Raw genomic sequence first — 21,612 nt, forward strand, 5'->3', positions numbered from 1 at the left:
TAAATACGTGTGTGTGTGACAAGAATGTGTATTTTGCTGCTGTTGGATAGGATGTTCTTTATATGTCTGTTAGGTCCGTCTTTTCTATAGTGTTGTTCAAATCTGTTGATTCCTTATGATTTTCTGCCTGCATGATCTATCTACTGTCAAGAGTGGCATAATAAAGCCCCTCTATTATTATATTGTCATTTATTTCTCCTTACAGTTCTCTTAATGCTTGCTTTATAATGAGGTGCCTTGATGTTAGATATATTACTATTTACAATAGTTAAATCTTCTTGATGAATTGACCCCTCTTTCATTATATAATGATCTTCTTTGTCTTTTCTGACAATTTTGGACTTAAAGTCTACTTTGTCTGATATAAATACAGCCACCCTGTTCTCTACTGGTTACCATTTGCATGGAATATGTTTTTCCATCTCTTCATTTTCAGCCTGTGTGTTCTCAAAGCTAAAGTGAGTCTCTTGTGGGTAGCATATTCGTGGATCTTAATTTTGTATCCATTCAGTCACTCTATATCTTTCTGTTTTTGTTTTGAGAAGGAGTCTTACTCTGTTGCCCAGGTTGGAGTGCACTGGTGACGTGACCTTGGCTCATTGCAGTCTCCATCTCCTTGGTTCAAGTGATTCTCCTACCTTAGCCCCATGAGTAGCTGGGATTACAGGTGCACACCACCACACCTAGCTAATTTTTGCATTTTCATTATAGACAGGGTTTCACTGTATTGGCCAGACTGGTCTTGAACTCCTGACCTCAAGTAATCTGCCTGCCTCAGCCTCTCAAAGTGCTGGGATTACGGGTGTGAGCCATAGCACCCAGCCTACTCTATATCTTTTGATCGAATAATCCTTTTACCTTTAATTATTGGTAGGTAAGGACTTATTGTCATTTTGTTGATTTTTTAAATGGTTTGTAGTTCCTTTGTTCCTTTCTTTCTCTTTTGCTGTCTTTCTTTATAATTTGGTGACTTTTTGTGATGGTAGGCTTTTATTTCTTTCTATTAATCTTTTGTGTATCTACTACAGGATTTTGCTTTGTAATTACCATGAGGCTTACATAAAATATAATTATTACATCTTATTTTAAGCCAGTAACAACTCAACTGTGGTTGCATACAAAAATTCTACACTTTTTTGTCCCCCATCTCTCATGTTTTAGGTTATTGATGTTACAGCTTTTGATATTGTGTGCCTATTAAAATTATTTTAGCTATAATCATTTTTAATATGTTTGTTTTTACCTTTTTTACTAAAGTTGATAGTGATATACATACCACTACAAGAATATTAGTGAATTCTGATTTTGACTATCTATTTGTTTTTACCAGTGAGTTTTATACATTCATATGTTTTTACATTGTTAATTAGTATCCTTTCATTTCAGCTGGAAGATCTTTGGCATTTCTTATAAGGCAGATCTTAGTGATGATGAACTCCTTTAGTTTTTGTTTGTTGGGGAAAGTCTCTCTCTTTCATTTCTGCTGTACAGCTTTGCCAGGTGTAGTATTCTTGGTTGAGGGTTTTTTTTTTTTTTTTTCCCCCAATATATTGACTGTATTATTCCAGTCTTTCCTGCCCTGCAAGGTATCTGCTGAGGAATCCACTTATAGTCTTACAAGGGCTCTTTTGTATGTGACAAGGTGCTTTTCTCCTGCCATTTTCATAATTCTCTGTCTTTGACTTTTGACAATTTAATTATACTATGTCCTGGTGTAGACTTTTCAACCTGTTTGGAAATCTTTGGGTCTCATAAATTTGGCTATCCTCTTCCATTCCTAAATTTGGGATCTTGTCAGCCATTATTTCTTTATATAGATTTTTCAGTCTCTTTATCTGTTTCTTTTCCTTTGGATATTTCTGGAATGCTTATGTTGTTTTGCTTAATGGTGTTCCAGATATCCTATAGACTTCCTTCACTCTTTTTTTGTTTGTTTGTTTTTGCTTCTCTAACTGGCTACTTTTAAATGACTCATCTTTGAGTTCACTGATTTTTTTATTCTTCTGCTTGGCCAAGTCTGCTGTTGAAGCATGCTGTTAAAAATTTTTTTAATTCAGTGATTGTGTTCTTCAGCTTTATGATTTTTTTAAGAGGGTGCAGGGTCTCACTCTGTCCCCCAGCCTGGAATGCAGTGGCACAATAATAATTCACTGTAACTTCAAACTCCAGGGCCCAAGTGATGATCCCACCTTAGCCTCCCAAATAGCTAGGACAACAGGCATGAGCTACCACAGCCACCTACTTTTTTAAAAATTATTTTTGTAGGGACAGGGTCTTGGTATTTTGCTTAGGCTTGTCTTGAATTCCTAGTCTCAAGAGATCTTCTCACCTTGGCCTCCCAAAGTGGTAGGATTATAGGCATAAGCCACTGTGCCTAGCTGGATTTTAAAAATGGTTTTTATTACTTTGTTGAACTAGAATATTGATCCAGACTTTTTTTTTTTTTGAGACAGAGTCTGGCTCTGTGGCCCAGGCTGGAGTGCAGTGGCGCGATCTTGGCTCACTGCAAGCTCTGCCTCCTGGGTTCCCGCCCTCAGCCTCCTGAGTAGCTGGGACTACAGGCGCCCGCCACCACGCCTGGCTAATTTTTTGTATTTTTAGTAGAGACGCGGTTTCACCGTGTTAGCCAGGGTGGTCTTGATTTCCTGACCTCGTGATCCTCCCGCCTCAGCCTCCCAAAGTGCTGGGATTACAGGCGGGAGCCACCACGCCCGACCTGATCCAGACTTTTACATTACCCATACCTTTTGTTGTTTCTGAGCTGCAGCCGGAAATTGCTGGTTGGTTCATGGGAACAAGCAGGGTTAGTCTAAAATGTGGGCAAAAACTTAAAAACAACTAGTGAGTTTAGAATTTAATGGCAAATATAAGTTTTGAAACATGATTTCTCTCTGTCTAGTCCTCATGTTGTTAAAAAACCAATCATCGTAGGACTGAGTGGTTTGCAAAATAGACTTTACTTTTATACTTGGCCTGATTATTTGCATAAAGTATATCAAGAATAATTATTTCTATATAGGCCTTTTGGATTGACTTTGATGGAAGTTTGTTCCATAAGGAATTTCAGATAAGACCTTTTAAAGCTGAGCCCAATCATGGGCTTGTATCCTCAAACACCTGTGAGTTGGGTGATTCTCTCCTCTTAGGGTCCCAAGACAAACTTGGAGCTTCTGGACCTATTAGAAAGTGACATTCTTTACTGACCACAGGTCATGAACTCTGTACAGGGACTGTGTAGACAAGGGTAGGAGGCCAGTTTCCCACTGGGCTTTTATGGGCTCTGCAAGTTGAGATTGACTCAGCCTCAGTAAAGTAACCACTTTCTCCAATTGTGTTCTGTTGCAAAAGAAAAATGAATTCTTACCGCACTGATGGAAACAACTATATTGCCGTAAGAAGACTCACAGATGGTTTCCAAATTCTGGCGGAACCAAGCAGAAAGAAACAAACATGCTCCAAATCTTGATCATAGGAATATACCTCACTCAATTATTGAAGGCCATAAATAGTTCAAAATAAGTTTCCTTGACTCTGAAAAACAAAGCATGGATCAGCAGTATTCCAAGCAAAAGTCAAAAAGATTTCTTCACCTTTATGAGTTCAGTGCATTTAGTTAACTCTTGTTTTGCTTGATATTCATGAATATTTCAGCTGTTCGTGAGTCCTGTACATTTTCCTTTATTAAAATGTTACAGTCTCCAAAGTTATCAGAAGTCTGTGTTTGAGAGCAACTGTTAAAGTTCTATGGCTTATTATAAACCGTCTTTTGAAAAGGATTAAAATAAGACAACAATTGTCTGTGAATAGCAAAATATCAAGGGTAGTTACAGTTACAAACACAATTAACAAAGAAGTGTGGTTATTTCTGTGGTTTATGATAACTTAACATTAATTATGGTTGACAGCATATACTTAGACATTAGAATTTTAGAAATCCCATGTGATTTTTGAACTTATATTAGCATTATTCACAAAAATATAACCTAAAGAAGATTGAACATCATTTTGGCAATCTCATGTACCTAAACATGTCAAATAATCCTGTTTACCTCTTGTTTGCTGGACACTTCAGGGCCCCCTGAAATATTTGAAAAGCCAAGGGGTGGCTGGGAATAGTGGCTCATGCCTGTAATCCCAGCACTTTGGGAGGCCAAGGCCGGTGGATTGCCTGAGGTCAGGAGTTCGAGACCAGCCTGGCCAACCTGGAGAAACCCCGTCTCTACTAAAAATACAAAATTAGCAGGTTGTAGTGGCGCATGCCTGTAATCCCAGCTACTTGGGAGGCTGAGGCAGGAGAATCCCTTGAACTTGGTGGGCAGAGGTTGCGGTGAGCCGAGATTGCACCATTGCACTCCAGCCTGGGCAATAAGAGCGAAACTCTGCCTCAAAAAAAAAAAAAAAAAAAAAAAAAACAAAGTGCCAAGGAACACGGTTTTGCAACTGAAGTTTGATTTTGGGAAGGCTGTGAAATGTTCAAGCTTTAAAACACTTAAAGCCAGGCCTGGTGGCTTATGCCTGTATTCCTAGCACTTTGGGAGGCCAAGGTGGGTGAAACCCTATCCCTAGTAAAAATACAAAAATTAGCTGGGCATGGTGCTGGGCGCCTGTAATCCCAGCTACTCGGGAGGTTGAGGCAGAGAATTGCTTGAACCTGGGAGGAAGAGGTTGCAGTGAGCCAAGATGGCACCACTGCACTCCAGCCTGGGCGACAGAGCGAGACTCCATCTCCAATGAATGAATGAATGAATGAATGAATGTCTGAGAACTGAATGACAAGAAGGAACTCACCATAGTGTCGCAGGATTTTTCTTGGTCACTTTGCCAGTCGGAGACCTCTGGCTGATAACGCCCCTGTCTGGGCCTTGCTGGGCCTGGTTTCACCACAGGAGATGCCCCATCCACTTGGCCTGCCAGTTCATGCCTGGCCTGCAGTTTGTCACGGATCCCGTGGCCATTGCGACTGTGTGTTCAGCCCCTGGTTGGAGGTGGGGTGTGAGCAAGCAAGTGTGTGGTCTGACCAGTTGTTCCAAGTGCCGACACAGAAGCAGGCTTTGTGCGGTGCTTGTTGCTGGACTAGGCGTGTCTCAAACCCCTCCTGTGATGGTCTCTGATGTCCAGATGGGGGAATGTGGTGGCACCCAGGCAGGGGTGCCATGACTCCGAAGCCCTGAGGGGGTGTTACAGCATGTTATAATTAACATGTTATAATTAACATGTTTCAGCTCAAGGGGCTGAAAGAGCTGTTAACATGCCATCATCTGGAACGGATGGTGATGTGTTAACAGCTCTTTCAGACCCTTGCCCCACTTTGGCCTGTGGCTGCAGGCCTGGCTCAGTCCCACTGCTGCTTTCCGTTGTGTGGGGCAGCTGCCCTCTGCCAGCAGAGAGCAGAGGGCCACAATGTTACAGCCTTCTGTGTACCCACTTTCAGTGGGTCCTGAATTCTTGTCCCACGTCCAAGAAGAATAGGATCATGCTGAGAATAGAAGAGTGAGGAAGGTGGAGAATTTAATTGAGCAACGAAGCAGATCTCAGCAGAGAGGGGACGCAAAGGTGGTCCCCTACCCAAAGTCATGTGGCTTCTGTCCTATTGTGGCTGGGTCTGGAGCTTTTATGGGCTCAGATTGGGGTGTGTATGCTGATTGATTTGTGAGTATGCAAAAAGATTAAAACAAAAGCACTACTCAAAGTTGGGCACAACAGTGTAAAAAGTCAATTAGGGAAGGATAGGTATATATAAAATAGGTGAAGGCTGGGGATCAATCAGAGGAAAGTGTGCCAAATGGGAAGCCATTCTCAGTCCAGTTTGCGGATTTGACTTGTAGCTTGGCTTTCAGGCTTTAAACTGTCTTTTGGCTTGAAGGTGGGGTTTCACTGGGGACCTGCCCCTCTCTGCTTAGGATTTGTCTGCCTCCTGCCACTGTCAATATAAAGATCCAGGGAAAGAGCTTTCAAAGGAACAACTAATGAAAAAGTTCTAAGATATGGACAAGCTTGGATTGTTGTTAGGATTGCATTCTTGCTATCCTTATTGTTATTACCATAGTAATTATTTTTGCAGGATTTCCGGAGTAGTGCTAGACTAGGACACAAAACCACTTTTGCTGGTTCATTATTCCTGAATGTTACTTGTGTATTGTACTATAGGTTAGACTCTCTCATGCCTCATAGTGTTACATCAACAGCACAAAACGATAACAAGAAATAACACTTGCGTAGCACTTTCTGTGTGCTGAGCATTTTTCTAAATACTTTACTTGCTTTTTGTGTCTGGTTTGGGACACAATTTAGATTCAGAAAAGAGAGAGGTCTCAAGAAATGAGAGGAAGGAAAGTTAGAATGAATTGAGAGGAGCTATAATGGTAAAAAGACATGAAATGGTACTTCAGGTGAAGAGTTAAGGGGGAACAAACTTTTCTCTTGACAAATCTGTTTTCCACATGCCAACTTACTGTTTTTTGTTTTCAGACAAGAGATAGTTTGGAGGGAAGAGGCTTGCCTATAAGAAAAGGATAGGCTCCAGGTCAGGACAGGAGTTTAGCTGTTCTCAGAAGTTTCTATGACTTGACTTTCAATAAAGGAAGTAAGCTACTTTTTTGATCTGTGCTAAGTGTGGGTTTGATATTAAAATATCAAATGTTTTCTTGCCCTCTCCTCCAAATCTCTTCTTTACTTTTGAGTGCCTTCACATTCCTTTTAGTTGGAGACAAAACTTTTAATCAACTATTAGAGTTAAAAAGCATAAAAGGAAAATTCCCATTTGAAGATGCATGTTGGTTTCAACTTATTTAAATCAAAGTATGATCAGTCAGTAAATAACCAAAAGTAACTGATTAATAACTATTCTAATTGCAGAAAGGTGAAAATTAACAAGGTTGTTGAGTACTTCTAAAGTTGTGAGAAAATAATCTGTTGGGGACTTTTTTTTTTTTTTTTTAACTTAGTGCTTTTGATTACCTTTGGCGTCTTTACTGTCACCTCAGCAGAGGTAAATAGAAGCTGCTTGGAAATGTATTTTTTTCATGTGATTTTATGTATCTGTAGCTTACTGAGAATATTTGATTCTGTTATGTGTTTTATATAGACATTTTTTTTGAAAATAACAAGTCTTGTAGGCAATAGTTCTCAATTCAGCTTTGCATCAGAATAACTTGTGACCCTTAAAAAAAAAATCCAGATTCCTAAATCCTGCCCTAAGGATTAAGCATTAGTGTTTGAAATATAAAAAGCCTCAGATCTGGTTTCCTCATTTATAGCCACTGTTGAGACTTGTAACTTTAGAGAATTTTTAGAGATATCAGCATATTGTACTTTGTATTTAATAGTTGATGATTGCATGCCATATTGAAAAAGGTTTTAGAGTTTATTTGCATAAATGTGATGAATCTTTGTAATGTAACTTAGCCAACCCACATTTATTGAGCTCCTGTTTACATATTGCTAAGCTGTAATGAATGCTAATATGAATCAGACAATTTTCTTTACAAATACAGATTGATTTTTTAGTTATCTAAAATATGTGAATATTGGGAACAAATAGTGTTTTTAAATAAAAATATACTTTATTTGAAACTCAGTTTTTAGTTGCAGTATTTAGATTCTATATGAGATCAAAGTAGTTCAGATTCTGCTTGTATAGGAAACTTAAGTGCAGATGAAATATTTTACCACTATTGTAGAATTTTGTACTACAACAGCAGAGTTGAATTGTTTATACAAAACGTTTGTCAACTTCTGAGAAAGACAGTTACATTGTTTGTAAATAAGAACAGTTTTATTTCCAATCTGTATACTTTTTCTTGCTGTAATGACTGGGCAGGACTTCCATGGGCTGTTGAATGAGAGTGGTGACAGTGGACATTCTTCCTTTTTCCTCCATCTCAGGGGGAAATTATTCAGCCTTTCACCTTTGAACGTAGTGTTACTTGTAGATTTTTCTTAGATACTCTTTATCAGGTTGAGGAAGCATCCTTGTATTACTTGTTTACTGAACAGTTTTGACATGAATGAATGCTGAATTTTCTCAAATGCCCTTTATTTTGATATGACATTAATTGATATGAACATATGGTCTTTCTTCTTTAGTCTATTAATATAGTAGATTATGCTGATTGATTTTTCCAGTGTTGAACCAGCTTGGCATTCCCCAACTAAATCCTATTGGTTGTGATATATTTTGTATGTATGTATGTATAAAATTTGTAATTTGGTTTGTATGTATTTGATTTGAAATATATTTGAATAAATATTTATTTGAAATTGTTTTATGTATAAGTATAAAACTGGATTTTATTTGCTAATATATATAATTTATAATTTGATTAGCAAATTAAATCCATACTTTTATATGTAACCCACATATATATTTTTATACATATAACAAATATATCTTTAACAAAAAATACAACAACTATATCTGTGGCTACCTATCAGGGATGGGTATAATACAGGAAAGCATATTGGTATGGGTGTGGTTGCCCAACTGTATACAGTTGTAAAAATTCTTTGAGCTATATACTTTAGTTTTGTGTAACGTAGCCAGTTAAGAGTCTAGCATCACTTGCTTATCTGTCTGTCCTAGAACCTGTGGTGTCTCAGGTTTTTCTGATGAAAAGAAATTGAGCTCTCCAAAAATAATGAGTAGGTTTCATTATATTAGTTAAAAATAATACTAGAGGAACATAAATTTAGAATATCCTGTGAAGGACAATGCACCTTAAAAGTTTTCAGAATCTCAGACATGCTGGAGATCAAACACAACATGCCATTCTTCATTGCAGCTCTTTTGAATGAACTATTTAAAATAATATCTTTCAATACTATCTGCCAATGTTTCCTTCAAATTTCTAATACTTAAATATACTGTTATATTTTTCTCAGTCTGAGGGAAAAGGCCATACCAATGCTGGAGATGCGATATATGAGGTGGTGAGTCTACAGCGAGAGTCTGACAAGGAGGAACCAGTCACTCCTACTAGTGGAGGGGGTCCAATGTCACCCCAGGATGATGAAGCAGAAGAGGGTAAGAAGTTGGACTTACTCAGTTTCTTCTGTCTGTATAGCTGCTTTACTTACAGTCTTCAAAGGAGGTGTGTGTGTTGCGGGGAGAAGTGGAGGTTATTCCTAACCTCTGTTACCCTTAGGCTAGATTCTACAAGATGCAGAAAAGAATTTAGTTCATTTGGTTCCTAAGTTGCATAGTCCCCAGTGCCACTTATGCAACTATTTAAATTTGACAGCATCACTTGGCTGTTGTTGTTTTCTATTTTATTTCAATTATTTTTATTTTGTATTTTTTTGAGATGAAGTCTCCCCTGTCACCCAGGTTGGAGTGCAGTGGAAAACCTTGGCTCACTGCAACCTCTGCCTCCCGGGTTCAAACAATTCTCCTGCCTCAGCCTCCTGAGTAGCTGGATACAGGTGTGTGCCACCACGCTTGGCTAATTTTTTTGTATTTTTAGTAGAGACAGGGTTTCGCCGTGTTGGCCAGGCTTGTCTCGAACTCCTGACCTCAAGTAATCTGCCCACCTCAGCCTCCCAAAGTTCTAGAATTACAGGCATGAGCCACTGCACCTGGTCTCAATTATTTTTGAAGTGTCTAATGAGAAGTTTCAAATGATCTCATGTGATTTTAGAATTTTTATGTTTGTTACGTCATGTCCTATTTCTCATTTGACATTATTCAGTTCTTGTTTTTTGTTGTTGCTGCACCCCTTACCACTACTTTTTTTGGAAATAGTGGGGTATCTGCTCTATTTGCTACTTGGTTGCTGCTGAGAGATAACTGACCTCACAAAAGGCACACATCATTTGGCTCTGTGCTCAATACTGTTTTTATAGAAACTAGAACTAAATGACAGATGTTTACTTTAAGACCTTGTATCATGTGCTTCTAGGGTATGGTTTATTAATAGTAAATTTCTTGATTTGTATTACCGTTGAAAAAAGCATCTTAGAATTCTCAGTCTTCTGTATGAAACTATTTTTTTCTTTGATTGCCATAAACATAATTATTTTTAGCTATTATTTATTTAGTGCTTACTATATTCTAAGAACATTCCAGGTATTACAAATATGTTACCTTATTTGAGTCTTACAATCCTGTGAATACTCTTATTAACTTGGTTTTAAGGATGAGAAACTGAGACAGAGAGAGCATAATCACTTGCTAAGCTCACTCAGTTCAAAGTGGCAAAGCTGAGATCTCAGTCCAGGCTATCTGACTTTAAGATTTGTACTTGTAACTATGGCATTATTCTGTCAAGTTAGCCAGTTGATTAAAACATAAAAACAATTCACTTTTAAAACTAAGGTAAAATTCACATAACATGAAATTAACTATTTAAACATGGACAATTCAGTGGCGTTTTAGTACATTCACAATTTTGGGCAATCATTACCTCTATCTAGTTCTTAAACGTTTTCGTCATCCAAGAGGAAATATTATACCCATTAAGCAGTCACTCCCTGTTCTCACCTTTCTATTCCCCCGGCAGCCACTAATCTGCTTTCTATCTCTGTGGCTTTACCTGTTTTGCATAATTCATATAAATGGAATCATGCAAAATGTGACTTTTTGTGTCTGGCTTCTTTCACTTAGCATAATGTTTTTTGAGCATTTTGTTTCATCTACATTGATACGTGATGTAGCAGGTGCCAGTATTTCATTCCTTTTTATGACTGAATAATAATTAATTATTTAGATAAAACACATTTTGTTTATCCATTTATCTTTCAATGGACACTGGTTGATTCTGTATTTGGGCTATTGTGAATAATGCTGCAGTGCACATGGGAGTGCATCTGTCTCTTTGACATACTGGTTTCATTTCCTTTGGATATATATGCAGTAGTAGGATTGCTAGATTATATGGTAGTTCTATTTTTAATTTTTTGAGGAACTACCATACTGTTTTTCATAATGGCTGTACCAATTTGTATTTCTACCAATAGTGTTCAAGGGTTCCCTTTACTCCACATCCTTGGGAACACTTATTTTTGCTTTTTGATAATAGCCATTTTAACAGGTGTGAGATGATATCTCATTGTGGTTGTGATTTCCATTTCCCTTATGATTAGTGATGTTGAGTACCTTTACATACACCTGTTAGTCTTTTGCATGTCTTCTTTTGAGAAATGTCTCTTAGGTCCCCTGTCCCTTTAGAGAAATTTTTTTTTTTTTTGCTATTGAGTTGTGTGAATTTCACATATATATGTGTATATGTGTATGTATGTATATATGTATACAGGCAATATACATATCTATACATATATACACATATACATATATTGCATATCTGTTATAAGATATGTGATTTGTAAATATTTTCTCCCATTCTGTAGGTTGCCCTTTCATACTGTTGATTGTTTCTTTTGTTTTGCACATGTTTTTTAGTTTGACGTAATCCCATTTATCTATCTTTGCTTTTGTTGCTTATGCTTTTGGGGTTGTATCCAAAAAACCATTGCCCAAACCAGTGTCATGGAGCTGGTCCCCTTTGTTTTTTTCTAGTAGTTTAAGTCTTTAATCCATTTTTAGTTTATTTTTATGTATGGTGGTGTGAGATAAAAGTCTAATCTCTAATTTCATTCTTCTGCATGTTGTGGATATCCAGTTTTTCCAAAACCATTTATTTGAAGAGACTCTTCTTTCCCCATTGTATGGTCTTGGCACCTTTGTTGAATGTCAGTTGGCTCTAAACACATGGAATTATTTCTGTTCTCTTTATCCCATTGGTCTATATGCCTATTTTTCATGCTGATCTCATGTTGTTTTGGTTACTTTAGCATTGCAGTAGATTTTGAAGTCAGATAGTGTAATGCTTCCAGCTTTGTTCTTTTTGCTCAAGATTGCTTCACCTATTTGGGATCCTTTTGGCTCTGTATGAAAATTTAGGATTTTTTTTTTCTATTACTATGAAGAATGTCGTTGGAATTTTGTTAGGGATTGCGTTGTGATCTGTAGATTGCTTTGAGTAGTATAGACATTTTAAACATATTAATTCTTCCAATTCATGTACACAGTCTATCACTCCATTTACTTGTATCTTAAATTTCTGTCATCGATGTTTTATAGTTTTCAGTGGAGAGATCTTTCACCTCATGGGTTAAATTTATTTCTAAGTATTTATCTTTTGTAGCTATTGTAAATGGGATTTAAAAAATTAGTTTTTAGATAGTTTGCTGTTACTCTGTAGGAATGCTACTGATTTTTGTATCCTGCAACTTTACTGAATTTATGTATTAATGCTAACAGTTTTTTTATGGAGTCTTTAGGGTTTGCTATAAATAAGATCATGTCATCTGCAAACCAGGACAATTTGATTTCTTCTCCAGTTTGTATGCCTTTTATTTCTTTCTCTTCCTAATTGCTTTGGTCAGGGCTCAGTACTATTTTGAATAGGAGCGGCAAGAGTAGGCATCCTTGTCTTGTTCTGAATCTTAGAGGAAAAGTTTTAACCTTTCCCCATTGAGTATAATGTTAACTGTGGGTTTGTCATATATGGCCTTATTTTATTGAGGTATATCCCTTCTATACTTAATGGGTTGAGAGTTTTTCCCGTGAAAGGATGTTGAATAATGTCAAACGTTTCTTCCGTATCAGTTGAAATTATCATATGATTTTTGTCCTTCATACTGTTCATGTGATGCATTACATTTACACATTTGCATATGTTAACTCATTCTTGCATCTCCTGGATGAATCCCACTTGATCACAATGAATAATCTTTTTAATGTGCTGTTGAGTTTGGTTTTGTAGTGTTCTGCTGAGGGTTTTTGCATCTGTGTTCTTCAGAAATATTGGCCTGTAGTTTTCCGTTTTTGTAGTGTCCTTGTCTGTGTCTGGCTTTGATATTAGTGTAATGCTGGCCTCACAAAATGAGATTGGAATTACTCTGTTCTCTTGAATTTTTTGGAAAAGTTTGAGAAGAGTTGGTATTAATTCATCTTTCAGTCTTTGGTAGAATTCAGCAATGGAGCCATCAGGTCCTGGGCTTTCTTTTTTTGTTGGGAGACTGTTTATTATTAATTCAGTGTTATTACTCATTATTGGTTGGGTCAGATTTTCTATTTCTTGATAATTTAATCTTGGTATGTTGTATGTGTCAAGGAATTATTCATGTCTTTTAGGTTGTTTAACTGAATATAATTAACTATAACAGTATTTTATGATTCCTTGTATTTCTGTTATATCAGTTGAAATGTCTCCTTGGTGTTCAGGAGCATGTTGTTTAATTTCCATTATTTGTGAATTTTCCAAAGTTTTTTCTGTTATTAATTTGTAGTTTTATGCTATTGTGGTTGAAAAAGATACTTGATTCTATTTCAGTCTTCTTAAATTTGTTAAGACTTGTTTTGTGGCCTAACATATGATCTGTTCTAGAGAATGTTTCATATACAGTTGAGGAGAATGTATATTGTGCAGTTGTTAGATGGAATGTCTCATATATTATTTAGCCTAGAGTGTACTTTAAGTCTGATGTTCCTTTATTGATAATTCTATCTGGATGATCTGTCCACTGCTGAAAGTGGGTTGTTGAAATCTCTTACTATTTTTGTATTGCAGAATGTGTCTCTTCAGATCTATTAATATCTGCTTTATATATAGGTACTTTGATGTTGAGTGCATATATTTACAATTATCATAGTTTCTTGCTGAATTGACTTTTTATTATATAATCACCTTCTTTGTTTCTTTAAATTTTTTTTAATTTTAATTTTTGTGGACACATAGTAGGTGTATATATGGGGTACATGAGGTGTTTTGGTAAAGGCATGCAGTGTGAAATAAGCACATCATGGAGAATGGAGTATTTATTCTCTCAAGCATTTATCCTTTGAGTTATAAACAATCCAGTTATACTTTTTAAGTTATTTTGAATTGTACAATTAAGTTATTATTGACTATAATCATCCTATTGTGCTGTCAAATACTAGATCTTACTCATTCTTTCAATTTTTTTTGTACCTGTTAACCATCCCCACCTCCCCCTCCCAACCCATCGCTACTATTCCTAGCCTCTGGTAGCCATCTGTATTAGTCTGTTCTCACACTGCTGTAAGGGTACTACCCAAAATTGGGTAATTTATAAACAAAGGAAGTTTAATTGATTCACAGTTTTGCATGGCTGGGGAGGCCTCAGGAAATTTACAATCATGGCAGAAGGGGAAACAGGTACTTTCTTCACAAGGTGGCGAGAGAGAGAGAGAAAAGGGAAGAGCCCTCTTATAAAACCATCAGATCCCATGAGAATTCACTCACTATCATGAGAATAGTATGGGGGAAACTGATTCAGTTTCCCATGATTCAGTCACCTCCCACCAGTTCTGTCCCTCAACAACTGGGGATTACAATTCAAGATGAGATTTGGGTGGGGGATGCAGAGCCTAACCGTATCATCATCCGTCTACTCTCTGTGTCCATGACTTCAATTGTTTTGATTTTTAGATCTAACAAAGAAGTGATAGCATACAATGTTTGTCTTTCTGTGCCTGGCTTATTTCACTTAACATAATGATCTCCAGTCCAATCCATGTTGTTGCAAATGACTAGATCTTTTTTTTATTTTTATGTTTTTGAGATGGAGTTTCACTCTTGTTGCCCAGGCTGGAGTGCAGTGGTGCGATCTCAGCTCACTGCAACCTCCACCTCCCAGATCTAGTGATTCTCCTGCCTCAGCCTTCTGAGTAGCTGGGATTACACGTGCCCACCACCATGCCTGGCTAATTTTTTGTATTTTAGTAGAGACAGGGTTTCGCCGTGTTGGCCAGGCTTGTCTTGAACTCCTGACCTCAGGTGATCCACCCACCTCAGCCTCCCGAAGTGCTGGGATTACAGGCATGAGCCACCGTGCCGCGCTGACAGATGACTGGATCTTATTCTTTTTTATGGTTGAATAGTCCTTTGTTGCATATAAGTACCACATTTTCTTTATGCATTCATCTGTTGATGGACACTTAAGTTGCTTCCAAATCTTAGCTATTGTAAACAGTGTTGCAACAAACACAGGAGTACACATATCCCTTTGCTACACTGATTTCCTTTCTTGTTGGTATATACCCAGCAGTGGGATTGCTGGATCATATGGTAGCTTAATTTTTAGTTTTTTTTGAGGAACCTCCAAACTGTTTTCTTTAGTGGTTGTACTAATTTACATTTCCACCAGCAGTGTACAAGGGCTATTTTTTCTCTACATCACTAGCATTTGCGATTGCCTGCCTTTTGGATGTAAGCTATTTTAACTGGGATGAGATGATATCTCATTACAGTTTTAATTTGCATTTCCCTGATGATCAAAGATGTTAAGCATCTTTTTCACAGCCTGTTTGCCCTTTCTATGTGTTTTTTTTCTTGAGAAATGTCTATTCAGATCTTTTGCCCATGTTTTAATCAGATTATTTGATTTTTTTCCTATAGAGTTGTTTGAGATGTTCCTTTTATATTCTGGTTATTAATCCCTTGTCAGATAGGTAGTTTACAAATATTTTCTCCCATTCTGTGAGTTATCTCTTCACTTTGTTAATTGTATCCTTTGCTGTGCAGAAGTTTTGTAACTTGATATGATCTCATTTGTTCATGTTTGCTTTGGGTGCCTGTGTTTGTGGGGTATTACTCATGAAATTTTTGCCTAGACCAATGTCCTAGAGATTTTCCCCAGTGTTTTTTTGTAGTAGTTTCATAGTTTGAAGTCTTATACTTGAGTCTTTAATCCATTTTGTTTTGATTTTTGTATATGGTAAGAGGGGACTAGTTTCATCCCTCTGCATATGGATATTCAGTTTTCCCAGAACCGTTTATTGAAGAGACTGTTCTTTCTCCAATGTATGTTTTTGGCACCTTTGTCAAAAATGAGTTCACTGTAGATGTATGGATTTATTTCTGGGTTCTCTCTTCAGTTCCATTGGTGTATGTGTCTGTTTTTATGCCTGTTCCATGCTGTTTTGGTTACTATAGCTCTGTCGTATAATTTGAAGTCAGTTGTGATTCTTCAATTTTTTTTTTCTCTTTGCTTAAGATAGCTTTGGTTATTCTAGGCCTTTTGTGGTTCCATATAAATTTTAGGATTGCTTTTTCTGTTTCTGCAAAGCACGCCATTGGTTTTTTGATAGGGATTGCATTGGATGTGTAGATTGCTTTGGGTAATATGGAGATTTCAGCAATATTGATTCTTCCAATCCATGGGATATTTTTCCATATTTTTGGTGTCCACTTCAATTTCTTTCATCAGTGTTTTATAGGTTTCATTATAGAGATCTTTTACTTCTTCGGGTAAGCTCATTCCTAGGTATTTAGTTTCTTTTATGGCCATTATAAATGGGATTATTATTATTATTATTATTATTATTATTATTATTTTTTTTGAGATGGAGTCTCACACTGTCACCCAGGCTGGAGTGCGGTGGTGCGATCTCGGCTCACTGCAAGCTCCGTCTCCTGGGTTCACGCCATTCTCCTGCCTCAGCCTCCTGAGTAGCTGGGACTACAAGGCGCCTGCCACCATGTCTGGCTAATTTTTTGTATTTTTAGGAGAGACGGGGTTTCACTGTGTTAGCCAGGATGGTCTTGATCTCCCGAGCTCGTGATCCGCCCACCTCGGCCTCCCAAAGTGCTGGGATTACAGGCGTGAGCCACTGCGCCTGGCCATAAATGGGATTATTTTTAAAAATTCTTTTCCACATTGTTGACAATTGGCATATGTAAATACTACCAATTTTTGTATTGTAATTTAGTATCCTGCAACTTTACTGAATTTGTTCATGAGTTTTAATAGTTTTGTGGTGTAGCCTTTAGGTTTTTCCAAATACAAGATTATATCATCTGCAAACAAGGATAATTTGACTTCTTTCTTTCCAATTTGGATACCCTTTATATCTTTGTCTTGTCTGATTGCTCTAGCTAGGACTTGCAGTACTGTGTTGATTAACAGTGGTAACAGTGCTGATTGCTCTAGCTAGGACTTGCAGTACTGTGTTGATTAACAGTGGTGACAGTGCTGATTGCTCTACCTAGGACTTCTGGTACTATGCTGAATAACAGCGGTGATAGTGGGCATCCTGGTTGTGTTCCAGATCTTAGGGGAAAGGCTTTCAGTTTTTCCCCATTCAGTATGGTATTAGCTGTTGGTCTGTCATATATGGCTTTTATTATGTTGAGGTATGTTCCTTCTATCTCAAACTTTTTTTGAGGGTTTTTATCATGAAAGGATGTTGAATTTTATCAAATGCTTTTTCAGTATCAATTCAAATGACCATAGTTTTTTTCCTTTATTCTGTTGATACGATGTATCACATTGATTGATTTGCATCGCAGGGATAAATCTCAATTGGTCATGATGAATGATCTTTCTAATGTATTGTTGAATTTGGTTTGCTGATGATTTTTGCATGAGTATTTATCAGAGATATTGGCCTATAGTTTTCTTCTTCTTTTTTTTTTTTTTTTTTTTTTTTTGTTGTGTGTTTGTCTGGTTTTGGTATCAAGGTAATACTGGCCTTGTAGAACGAGTCTGGACATTTGGAAGAGTTCCCTCTGCCTCTGTTTTGCAGTAGTTCGATTTGGATTGGTATTAGTTCTTTAAATGTTTGATAGAATTCAACAGTGAAGTCATTGGTTCCTGGGCTTTTCTTTAGTGGGAGACTTCTTATTATTGCTTCAATCTCAGTACTTGTTATTAGTCTATTCAGGTCTTGGATTTCTTCCTGGTTCAATCTTGGTAGGTTTTATGTGTCTAGGAATTTGTTATATTCTTCTAGATTTTCCAATTCATTGGCATATAGTTGCTCATAGTAATTATTAATGACCCTTTGAATTTCTGCCATCTCAGTGATAATGTCTCTGTTTTCATTTCTGATCTTATTTATCTGTATCTTTTTGATTTTTTTTCTTAGTCTGGCTAAAGTTTTGTCAATTTTGCTGAACTTTTCAAGAAACCAGTGGTTTGTTTCATTGATTGTTCATTTTTTTAAGTTTCAATTTATTTCTTCTCTGATCTTTATTAGCTCTTTCCTTCAACTAATTTTGGGTTTGGCTTGCTCCTGCTTTTCTAATTTTTTAAGATGCATCATTAGAATGTTTATTTGAAGTTTTTCCTCTTTTTTGATGTAGACATTTATAGCTATAAAGGTCTCTCTTTGTACTGCTTTTGCTGGGTTTTGGTATGTTGTGTTTCCTTAATCATTTATTTCAAGAAATTTTTCAATTTTCTTCTCAATTTCTTCATTGACCCACTGGTCATTCAAGAGCATATTGTTTAATTTCTCTGTGTTTATATAGTTTCCAAAATTCCTCTTTTTAACAATTTCTAGTTTTATTCCACTGTGGTCAGAGAAGACGCTTCATATTATTTCAGTTTTTTTGAATGTTTTAAAACTTGTTTTGTGACCTAAAACATGGTCTGTCCTTGAGAATCATCTGTGTTCTGAGGAAAATAATATGTATTCTGCAGCCATGGGATGAAATATTCTGTAAATACCTATGAGGTCCGTTAGGTCTATGGTGCAGATTAAGTCTGATGTTTCTTTGTTGATTTTTTTGTCTAGAAGGTCTGTCCAGTGCTCACAGTGGGGGGTTGAAGTCTTCAAGTATTATCGTGTTGGGGTTTATCTTTCTCTTTAGCTCTAATGATATTTGCTTTATTTATCTTGGTGTTCCAGTGTTGAGGGCAGATATATTTAAAATTGTTGTATTTCCTTGCTGAATTGATCCCTTTATCATTATATGGCAGCTTTCTTTGTCTCTCATAGTTTTCTGTCTTGAAATCTATTTTTTCACTGTAAGTATAGCTATTCCTGCTCTTTTTTGTTTGTTTGTTTGTTTCAGTTGGCATGGAATGTCTTTTTCCTTCTCTTTATTTTTGGTCTATATGTGTCCTTGTAGGTGAAGTTTATTTCTTGTGGGCAACAGATGAATGGGTTTTGCTTTTTCATTCATTCAGCCAGTCTGTGTCTTTTGATTGGAGAGTTTAGTCCATTTACATTCATTGTCATTATTTCTAAGTGAAGATGTACTTCTGCCATTTTGCAATTTGTTTTCTGGTCTTCTTTTCTTTCCTTCCTGTCTTTCTTTAGTGAAGATGATTTTTGCTATTGCTATGATTTCATTTCTTGCCTTTTTTTTTGAGACATGGTTTTGCCATGTTGCCCAGGCTGTAAGATCTTTTCTTTATCTTTAGCCGTTGTGAGTTTGATTATCAAATGCCTTGACATAGTCTTCTTTGGGTTAAATGTGCTTGGTGTTCTATAACCTTCTTGTACTTGAATATTAGTATCTTTCTCTAGGTTTAGGAATCCATTTCAATAAACTTTCTACCCTATCTCTTTCTCTACCTCCTCTTTAAGGCCAATAACACTTAGATTTGCACCTTTGAGACTTTTTTTTAGATCCTGTAGCCATGCTTCATTGTTTCTTATTCTTTTTCTTTTTGGCTTCTCTGACTGTATTTTCATATAACCTGCCTTTAGGCTCACTAATTCTTTCTTCTGCCTCATCAGTTTTGCTGTTAAATGACTCTGATCTGTTCCTTGGCTCCAATTGCATTTTTCAGCTCCAGCATTTGTGCTTAATTAAAAAAAAATTCCAATCTCTGTTACATTTCTATGATAGATTTGTGAATTCCTTCTTTGTGTTATCTTGAATTTCTTTGATTTTTCTCAACACAGCTATTTTGAATTCTCTTTCTGAAGTTTCACATATCTCTGTTTCTTCAGGAGTGGTCCCTGATGTCTTACTGAGTTCATTTGGTGAGGTCATGTTTTCCTGGATGGTGTTGATGCTAGTAGATGTTTTTCAGTGTCTGAGCATCAAAGAGTTAGGTATTTGTTGTAGTTTTCACTGTCTGGGCTTATTAGTACCTGTCCTTCTTGGGAATGCTTTTCAGATATTTGAAAGGACTTGGGTGTTATGATCTAAGCTGTATCTACTTTAGGGGCTAGCTCCTCAAGCTCAGTAATGCTGTGGTTCTTGCAGACTCATAGAGATACTGCCTTGATGGTCTTGGATAAGATCTGGGAGAATTCTCTGGATTACCATGCAGAGACTCTTGTTCTCTTTTCTTAGTTTCTCCCAAACAAACAGTCTCTCTGTCTTTGTCCTGAGCCACCTTAATCTGGGGATTGAATGACACAGTTACCCCTGTGGCTGTCACAACTATGACTACACTGAGTCAGACCTGGAGCCAGCACAGCACTGGGTCTTGCCCAAGGCCTGCTGTCACCACTCCCTGGCTGCTGCCTATGTTCACTGAGGCTCTGGAGCTCTACCATCAGCAGGTGGCAAAGCCAGCCATGCCTGTGTCCTTCCCTTTAGGGTGGAGAAGTCCCTCAGACCCCGGGGTTGGAGGTTCAGCGGTGCCATCCAGGAGTCAGGGACCTAAGAATTCTACCTGTTGTTCTGTCATACTGTCCCTGACCTAGCAGTCGAACCACAAGACACAGTCCTTCCCACTGTTCTCTCCACTTTCCAAAGGTAGAGGAACCTCACCCCATAGCCACCACCCACCCAGGCTACGAGGAGTACTGCCAGAGTGCCATAATGTTCCTTTAAGGTCCAAGGGCTCTGAAGTCAGCTTGTGGTGAATGCTTCCTGGCCTATGACTCAGCCGTCAGGGCAGTGGGCTCCCCATTTGGCCAGGGCAGGTTCAGAAGTGCTGTCCAAGAGTCAAGTTCTGGAATCAGGGACTACAAGAGCCCACTTAGTGCTTTGCTTCCCTGTGGCCATGCTAGAACCTAAGGTGCAAGACAAAGTCCCCTTTACTTTTTCCTCTGTTTTTCTCCAGTAGAAGGAGTTTTGCCCTGTAGCCACTACAGCTAGTAATGTGCTGAGTTTTACCTGAAGCCAGCAAGTCTCAGAGGCTCAGCCAAGGCCCTTGATGTAGTACCTGGGTATCACTGCTGGTTATTTCACGTCCAAGGCTCTTCGGATAGCAGGTGATGAACGCTGCTGGGATTGGGTTTTTTCCTTCAAGGCAGTGGGTTCCCTTTTGGCTTAGGGTGTGTCTAGAAATGTTGTCTGGGAGCTACGGCCTGGAATGGGGACCTCATGATTCTTATGGTGCCCTATCTTGCTTTGGCAGAGCTGGTATCCAAGATGTAAGACAAAGTCTTCCCTACTCTTCTTCTCCTCTCCTCCAGTGGAAGGAAGGGTGTCTTTTGGAGCTGTGAACTATGCAGATTGGAGTTAGGGGAGGGGTGATACTAGCACTCCCTTGGCTGCCCCAGATGGTATCTCAGTATGTCATGTTTCCCCCCAGTCCACTGTCTCTGAGCCTAGTTCATCACTAGGACTAGCCTAAGAGTTGCAGTCCTTATGGTCTAGACTGCCTTTCACATTTACTTGTACATAGCACTGTAGCCCTTGGTGGCAAGGTTTGCAGGAACTCAAATTTGTACTGCTGGAATCAGGGATTTCCCTTTGGCCAGGGCTGGTTTAAAGGCTCCCTCCATGGGCGGTTATCAGCAAGAGTTTGGTCAGGTTTTGCTATCTCCTCTAACAGGACAGCACTAAGTTCAGTGCCCCACACTTGCTGTGTTCTCCCTCCCCCTGTGCCCAGAGATGTTCACCCCACCGTGTCACTGATGCCAGGGGTTGTAGAGGGGTGGTATTGGCAATTCAG

At 37.9% G+C, this 21,612-nt stretch overlaps 1 protein-coding gene across 2 annotated transcripts in view; it reads left to right on the forward strand.

Annotated features, from left to right (window-relative positions):
• RABGAP1L (RAB GTPase activating protein 1-like) overlaps positions 1–21,612 on the forward strand; it is an 828,259-nt gene that overhangs the window by 141,968 nt on the left and 664,679 nt on the right. For both annotated transcript variants that reach the window (XM_011981419.1, XM_011981418.1), the window contains exon 11: positions 8,881–9,022. In XM_011981419.1, the coding sequence (XP_011836809.1) occupies positions 8,881–9,022 (142 nt within the window). The remainder of the gene's footprint in view (positions 1–8,880; positions 9,023–21,612) is intronic.

The sequence above is a fragment of the Mandrillus leucophaeus genome, unplaced genomic scaffold (assembly GCF_000951045.1).
Source record: "Mandrillus leucophaeus isolate KB7577 unplaced genomic scaffold, Mleu.le_1.0 Scaffold226, whole genome shotgun sequence".
Taxonomy (NCBI): Eukaryota; Metazoa; Chordata; class Mammalia; order Primates; family Cercopithecidae; genus Mandrillus; species Mandrillus leucophaeus.